The 8289-nt window shown below is 33.9% G+C and overlaps 1 protein-coding gene across 1 annotated transcript in view; it reads right to left on the bottom strand.

Annotated features, from left to right (window-relative positions):
* Positions 1–7352: 7352 nt before the first annotated feature.
* Positions 7353–8289, bottom strand: part of LOC102590679 (tropinone reductase homolog) — a 3634-nt gene continuing 2697 nt past the window's right edge. Inside the window, exons 4-5 of the mRNA XM_006355299.2 lie at positions 7810–7922; positions 7353–7640 (exon numbers count right to left, since the gene is read on the bottom strand). Of these exons, the coding sequence (XP_006355361.1) occupies positions 7464–7640; positions 7810–7922 (290 nt within the window). The 3' untranslated portion in view covers positions 7353–7463. The remainder of the gene's footprint in view (positions 7641–7809; positions 7923–8289) is intronic.

The following is an 8289-nucleotide window of genomic DNA, read 5'->3' as shown; positions in this document are numbered from 1 at the left end:
TATATATATATATATATAATGAAAAATTATAAGATAATTAATGTATACACAAAAATTCAATAAGCTACATGAATCTATATTTTCCCCCTAATTTAAAGTATGACAATTAATATAATTTTATAAGTATAAGTTATCACATGAAGTGGGATATTAAATCCTTAAAATTATGAGGGTTAAAAGCACTGAAGAAAATTTTATTACCATAAAAACAAGAGAAAATTATATAAAATAGCAAACATTTAGCATATACTAGGTACTATAGCTACAGTTTAAGAAAATTGTAATCTGCGGCTACAGTTTTCCCAATTCTTGTTATTTGTTTGATTTGTATATTTTGTCTGATTTGTATAAATTCAGAATTTATATAATTTGATTCCAAATTGTATAAATCCAGAATTTTGTATATGCTTACCCTAGCTATTTATATACGATTTATGAAAAATTCATAATAAATTACCTTGTTTGTATATTGACAAGCGAAATATACAAACAAAGTTTTAAAAATTCCTAAATGTATAAATACATAATTTGTATATACTTACCCTATTTGTATATTAGCAAGCAAAATATACAAACGGGCAGAAATATACAAACTGCAACCTCCATAGCAAACATATTATAGTTATGGAGCGCAATTATCAAAACTATAGTTATAGAACCTTATTATATCTGTTATGATTACTATTTCTAAAATTTTCTCTAAAAACAAATCATTTTTTTAACTCTTGGACTAATCTTTGTTGATACTTTAGGCCTAGAATTTGCTAACATATTGTGGGTTAATAGTTGTCAATTCTATTAAGATTGTATACTTGCCTGTCCATCCCTCCCAAATAAAGCCATAAGCCCAAGTGTTGATAATGCTTCGCCCAAGTAACACCAATGAGAATGAATCAGTTGGTCTTTCAGTTACTGAGCTTGAAAAATAGAAAGTTAACACTATTGCATGTTGGTGTAAATTGTAATTCAAATTCTGTTGCTGGATTTGAAGGGTGAATGTGAAAATCCATATTTACGGTTGTATGTCTTTGGAAAAGAGTGAGTTAAGTGTTTATTTGTTGCAACTAAGTTGGATAACATTGTTCGAAGCTGAAAACACAAATCAATCACTAAGAGTTCGAATACTGCTTATAGAATCGTGAAGAAGATGCCACATAACTTCATTGACGAACATTCGAGATTTGAATTGAGCGATTTCTTGGAGATTAGAGGTTGTTTCAGAGAATTTTTAGTGATAGCTAGCAGTGTATGTCCTCCATATATCTATGTATCATCATTGTATATCAATAAATGTCATGTGCATATCGTGTATATATCAAAGTAGAGCATCAATATTTTACATAGATGATATACATATGACATACAAATGATATGCAAGTGACAATCATAAAACTATTCTTAGTCAACCTCAAAGTTCAATTTGACATTCGATTCAAAACATCACTAAATTTGCATATAATCATTCCAAACATGAGATATAAGTTCCTTAAGTTGTTCCTGGACCTTTGGAAATGTCCCATAAATGAAATTCCGTAAAGTATGTGTAATCATTTAAAATTAATTAACTATAAATTTATAAAATGATTCGGATTATATTAAAAATCATGAATATATTAGTCCAAATAAATTATGGATTAATATAATTGGGCTATTTATTCAAGTCCAATAAATATGGATTTAATTAAAGTCAAAATTAATTGATTTGGGCTACAATAGATGAGCCCAATTTGCTAAGCCCAAATTCATCTCATTCTAGAGGCCCATTTTTGGTGCCATGTGGCAAATGATGTGGCATGCCAAGTCAAACAAGAAGCTAATAGGACCATGACATGTGTCAAAGACGACAAGCTCGCTCCATAAAACCCATATGTCATGTCACTTAAATCTGATTGGCCGAAGGGAATCCTATTCCAAACACAACTCTTATATTCTAAAACTATAAACAGGGGTCCTCATTATTCAGAAAAGGGACCAAAAATTCTAAACAAGAAGCTAGAAAAAATCTGTGGTACTGTTAGCATGATGGACAACTAAATGATTGTATATATTAATGTAATTATATAGTGATATAAATTAGCATGATCATATACATTTGTTGTAGAATCAAAGGAATAAATATTGTGATAGAATTGCTGATTTGGAGGGATAGCAAGGCAGATTTGGAGGGATTGAATAGCAGATTTCTAGAGATAGAATAGCTGATCTTTAGGGATAGGAGGCGGATCTTTAGGGATGTGTAATCTTTATTTTCTCTATATAATGGAAAGACTCTCTCACTTTGAAAGGCATTCAGTAGAAAATTGACATGATATTAGAGCCTTCTCTTGGCTGTCTTGTTTCATAGAGTCATCTGTGGTTCCTTCTAAAAAAAATTGAAAATCTTGGTTTTTGGTTGACTGTTCATCGACAATCAGTCATACCACCTGGGAATTTTATTCTTGGTCATTCTAGTTACTTTCTTGAGTCTTTGTAGTTTTCATAGCTATTCAAAAGCATGAATTCACATCACTTTGAATCCTTCAGTGTTCGTTTTACTGGAAAAAAATTATTCTTCTTGGGAGTTTCAGTTTAAGTTGTTTGTCATCGGCAAAGAACTATGGGGACATATAGATGAAAGTGATCCTGCTCCTATTGATGCAACAAAGCTAGGTGAATGGAAGATTAAAGATGCTCGGGTTATGACATGGATTATAGGGTCAATTGACCCTCTTATTGTTCTTAATCTCAGGTCGTACAAGACAGCTAAGGTCATGTGAGATTACTTACAAAAGGTTTACAACCAAGATAATGGCGCAAGACGCTTTCAGTTAGAGTATGAAATTGCTAATTACTCTCAAGGAGGTCTTTCTATCCAAGATTATTTTTCTGAATTTTAGAACCTATGGGCTGAATTTACAGATATTGTCTATGCCAAAATACCTACCGAATCTCTATTAGTGATTCAGGCAGTTCATGAGCAAAGCAAGCGAGACCATTTTTTTATGAAATTACGCTCCGACTTTGAGAGTGTTCACTCTAACTTGATGAATTGTGACCCATCTCCCTCTTTGGATGTTTCATTTAGGGAATTACTTCGTGAAGAGCAAAGCAAGCGAGACCAATGTTTTATGAAATTACTCTCCGACTTTGAGAGTGTTCACTCTAACTTGATGAATCGTGACCCTGTCTCCCTCTTTGGATGTTTGCTTTAGGAAATTACTTCGTGAAAAGCAACATCTTGTCACACAAAATGCTTTCAAGAAAGAAAATGATAGTCACTGTTGCATTTGCTGCTCAAGGTAAAGGAAAGGGCAGGGATATGAGTAGAACTCAATGCTACAGTTGCAAGGAATATGGTCATATTGCTAGCAATTGTAGCAAGAAAGTGTAATTATTGTAAACAAGGACACATTATCAAAGAATGTCCCATGCAAATTATTGTAAACAACAAGGACACATTATCAAAGAGTGTCCCACGCGCCCTCAAAATCGTAGGATCAATGCTTTTCAAGCTAGGATAAATGGTTCCACTGATGATAACTCATCTTCAGGACAAGTTCTTACTCCTGAAATGGTACAACAAATGATCTTGTCAGCATTTTCAGCTTTGGGGCTGCAAGGTAATGAGGTAATATCTAAATTTTGGCTTGTTGATTCTGGCGCTTCCAATCATATGACCAACTCAACGAGCATCCTAAAAAATGTTCGTAAGTATCAAGGTCCATCACAAATACAGATTCCCAATGGTAGTAATTTATCCATTACCAAGATTGGGGACATTACTCCAACTTTCAAGAATGTTTTTGTTTCACCAAAGCTCTCAACTAGTCTTATTTCAGTTGGACAATTGGTAGATAACAATTGTGATGTGAATTTTTCTCGTAATGGTTGTCTTGTGCAGGATCAGGTGTCGGGGACGATAATCGCGAAGGGGCCTAAAGTTGGAGGATTGTTTCCTATACACTTTTCCATTCCTCATGTTTAATCTTTTGCTTGTACTTCTACTGCTAGTGAGACTGAGGTTTGGCATAAGCGTCTAGGACATCCAAATTTTGTTGTGTTGTCTCATTTATCAAATTCTGATTTATTGGGAAATAAAAATCAATTTTCAGTTGCTTCCATTGATTGTTCTACTTGTAAATTAGGCAAAAGTAAAACTCTTTCTTTTTCTAATTTTGGTAGTCGTGCTACAAAGTATTTTGATGTCATTCATAGTGATGTTTGGGGAATTTCACCAATTATTTCTCATGCTTATTTCAAATACTTTGTGACATTCATAGATGATTATAGTTGATTTACATAGGTGTATTTTCTTCGATCCAAATCTGAGATATTTTCCATGTTTAAGACATTTTTGGCTTACATTGAGACTCAATTTTCTACATGCATCAAATTATTAAGATCTGATTCTAGTAGAGAATATATGTCTTATGAATTCAAAAACCTCTTGCTTGACAAAGGAATTGTCTCGCAACACTCTTTCTCATATGCACCACAACAAAATGGAGTTGCTGAATGAAAAAATTGCCATCTTTTAGATGTCACTCGTACTTTATTGATTGAGTCCTCTGTACCATCTAAATATTGGGTGGAAGCTTTGTCTATTGTTATCTATTTAATTAATAGATTACTATCCAAAGTGCTAAATCTTGAGTCTCTATATTTTCGTCTTTATCACCAAAAATCCTAACTATAGTGATTTTTCATACATTTGGTTGTGTTTGTTTTGTGCATTTGCCTCCTTCGCAACGTAATAAACTTTATGTACAGTATACTAAATGTGCTTTTATGGGTTATAGTACTTCACAAAAAGGTTATATTTGCTATGATCCATATTCTCACAAATTTCGTATTTCTAGAAATGTTGTTTTCTTTGAGAATCAGTATTTATTTTCTACGATTGAAGATCCATCTTATGTTTCTCCTCTTTTTCCTACTTTTGAGGATTTATCATCTTCTTTTAAGAGGTTCAAATCTGGATTTGTGTATGAACGACTTCGGTCAACTTTATCCTATCCCGACACTGATCTGCCACCTGAAACTGTACCACAACTAGAATCTGAGAATTCTTCAAGATTTGGTCCTCTTGAGCCTACTCGGGGATCTACCAGAGTATCTCATACTCCCAATTGGTATGGCTTTTCCTCTACTTTATCCAACATATCTATTCCATCTTGTTAGTCACAGCTTCCAAGCATGAATGTTGGCAGAAAGCAATGGAAGAAGAACTTTTGACTCTTAAAGAAAATGACACATGTGACATTGTTTCATGTCCTTTAAATGTCTGCCCTATTGAATGAAAATGGGTTTATTCAATCAAACTTCATTCTGATGGAACTCTTGATCAGTACAAAGCTCGATTGGTTGTTCTTGGTAACAGACAAGAGTATGGGGTGGACTATGAGGAGACTTTTGCACCCGTAGCCAAAATGACTACAGTGCGAACTATTATTGCCATTGTTGCTTCACAAAACGGGTCTCTTTATCAAATAGATGTCAAAAATATTTTTCTCCATGATGATCTTAAATAAGATATTTATATGAAACCTCCACCTGGTTTATTCTCATCGCCTACATAAGATGTATGCAAGTTGAAGTGGTCTTTGAATGGATTAAAATAAGCTCCAAGAGCTTGGTTTGATAAGTTCCGGTCTACTTTGCTACAATTTTCTTTTAAGCAGAGCAAATATGACTTATCTTTGTTTCTTCGGAAAACATCTACAGGTTGTGTTCTTCTTTTGGTGTATGTAGATGACATTATTATCACATGAACTGATTCTTAATTAATCACTAGCCTCCAACAGCAGCTGAAAGATTCTTTAATTTTCATATGAAAGATCTTGGTACTCTTACTTATTTTTTTGGTTTGGAAGTTCATAATGTTGCTTCAGGTGTGTTTCTAAACCAACACAAATATACTCAAGATCTGATTTCTTTAGCTGGTCTTCAAGATTCATCATCCGTAGATACTCCATTGGAATTAAATGTGAAGTATCGTCATGAGGAAGGCGATCTTCTTCCTGATCCAACTATATTTCGACAATTATTGGGAGTCTAAATTACCTTACTATTACTCGGCCCAATATCTCTTGTGTAGTTCAACAAGTTAGTCAATTTATGCAAGCTCCCCGTCATCTCCACTTGGTGGTTGTTCGTCGCATCATTCGGTATCTTCTAGGAACATCTATTCGTGAATTGTTCTTTCCAAGTGGTTCTCCTATTCGTCTTAATGCTTTTAGTGATTCTGATTTGGGCGGGATGTCCTGATACTCGTCGTTCAGTCTCTAGTTGGTGTATGTTTCTTGGAGAGTCATTGATATCTTGGAAGAGTAAAAAAGCAAGTGTGTCAAAATCTTCAACAGAGGCTGAATATCGATCCATGTCTATTGCTTGCTTTGAAGTTGTATGGCTTCGTGGATTCCTTGCTGAGATTGGATTTCCTCAATCTCATCCTACTCCTCTCCACGCTGACAATACAAGTGCTATTCAAATTACTACTAATCCAATTTTTCATGAGAGGACCAAACACATCGAAGTGGATTGTCATTATATACAAGAAGTTGTAGATAAATGAGTCATTACTCTTCCACACGTGTCCAGTGATCTTCAAATAGCTGATGCATTTACAAAATTCATGGCACGGCAACGCCATCAGTTTCTAGTAGGCAAATTGATGCTTTTTGATCCACCAGCATCAATTTGAGGGGGGATGTTAGCATGATGGACAACTAAATGATTGTATATATTAATGTAATTATATAGTGATATAAATTAGCATGATCATATACATTTGTTGTAGAATCAAAGGAATCAATATTGTGATAGAATAACTGATTTGGAGGGATAGCAAGGCAGATTAGGAGGAGTTGAATAGCAGATTTGTAGAGATAGAATAGCTGACCTTTAGGGATAGGAGGCGGATCTTTAGGGATGTGTAATCTTTATTTTCTCTATATAATGGAAAGACTCTCTCACTTTGAGAGGCATTCAGCAAAAATTGACAGGTACAAACGCCATAAAATTCTCTATAAAGCTACAAGTTTAAGAATTCAAGCATTCAAGTTCAAGAACGATCAAGATCAAGACCATCGGATTCAAGAACAAGCTCGAAGCCCTTGAATTCAAGTAAAAGTCAAGATCAAGATAAAGATCAAGTTCAAGTTCATCAAAGATTCAAGATCAAGCTCAAGAGCCCTTGAATTTATATTTGAAAAGGCGAATTCAGAGGAATCATAGAGATTGTAACACTCACACTTTGAAATAATAAATACGATTGTTCAATAATTTTCCGTTCTTGATTATTGTTTTCTCGACGCGAATTTTATTATCTACTGTATGTAAATACAATCATACCATAACGACACTACAAAGACTAAATAAAAATTAATAATACACTTGACTGCTTCTGTAAATTGACAATTATTATGATTTATGAGCCTTTCCCCAATTGAGTAGAAAGTTTAGACATGTAAGTAAGTAATTAATCATGGAAATCCAGAAACAGTTTTTCCACCATCAACACAAATGATTTGGCCAGTTATATAAGCAGCAGCTGGAAAACATAAGTAAGCCACAAGTGATGATACTTCATTTGGCTTTCCCATCCTGCTAATTGGAGTTCTCTTTATTAACTTCTCCACATCTGATGACTCAAAATCTTCCTACAAATATTAAAACAAAACGACATAAGTTAGCGGTATATCTGAGTCATTTGTGTAACAATAAGGATATCTATGAACCACTTTTGTAAGACAACTTTGAATCACAAGTTAAAATTGAGGAGTATATCAGACCATTTTCCCTTTTAAATAAAGAGAAAAAGATACTTACAGCTACAGTATCTGTAAGGGCGGTATCAATAATCCAAGGTGCAACAGCGTTAACTCGAATATTATCTTTTCCCCATTCGCAGGCCAAGTTCTTCGTTAATTGATTTATTGCTCCTAAACAAACATAGATCAAATCAAAATGGTTAGTAAAATAAGTAGTAATTTAGGGTGTGTTTGGTATGAAGGAAAACATTTTCCGAAAAATGTTTTCCAATTTTCTCATGTTTGGTTAGGCTAAATGTTTTGGAAAATGTTTTCCAAATCAACTCATTTTCCTCAAATTTAAGGAAAATGACTTCCATTCAAAACTTATGGAAAACATTTTCCAAAACTCTCTTCCAACTTCAAACCTGCCCCCAACCACCCCCCTCCAAAAAAAATAATTTTAAGTTTGTTTCAAAAAATATTTCAATTTCAAAATTTCATTTTTTTCACCCTTACCCTTGACCCCCCAACCCCCCTCCTACCCAGCCCCTCTCTC

The sequence above is a fragment of the Solanum tuberosum genome, unplaced genomic scaffold (assembly GCF_000226075.1).
Source record: "Solanum tuberosum cultivar DM 1-3 516 R44 unplaced genomic scaffold, SolTub_3.0 scf00185, whole genome shotgun sequence".
NCBI lineage: Eukaryota > Viridiplantae > Streptophyta > Magnoliopsida > Solanales > Solanaceae > Solanum > Solanum tuberosum.
Note: the sequence above shows the minus strand (reverse complement) of the source record. Positions and strands in the feature narration are given on the sequence as shown.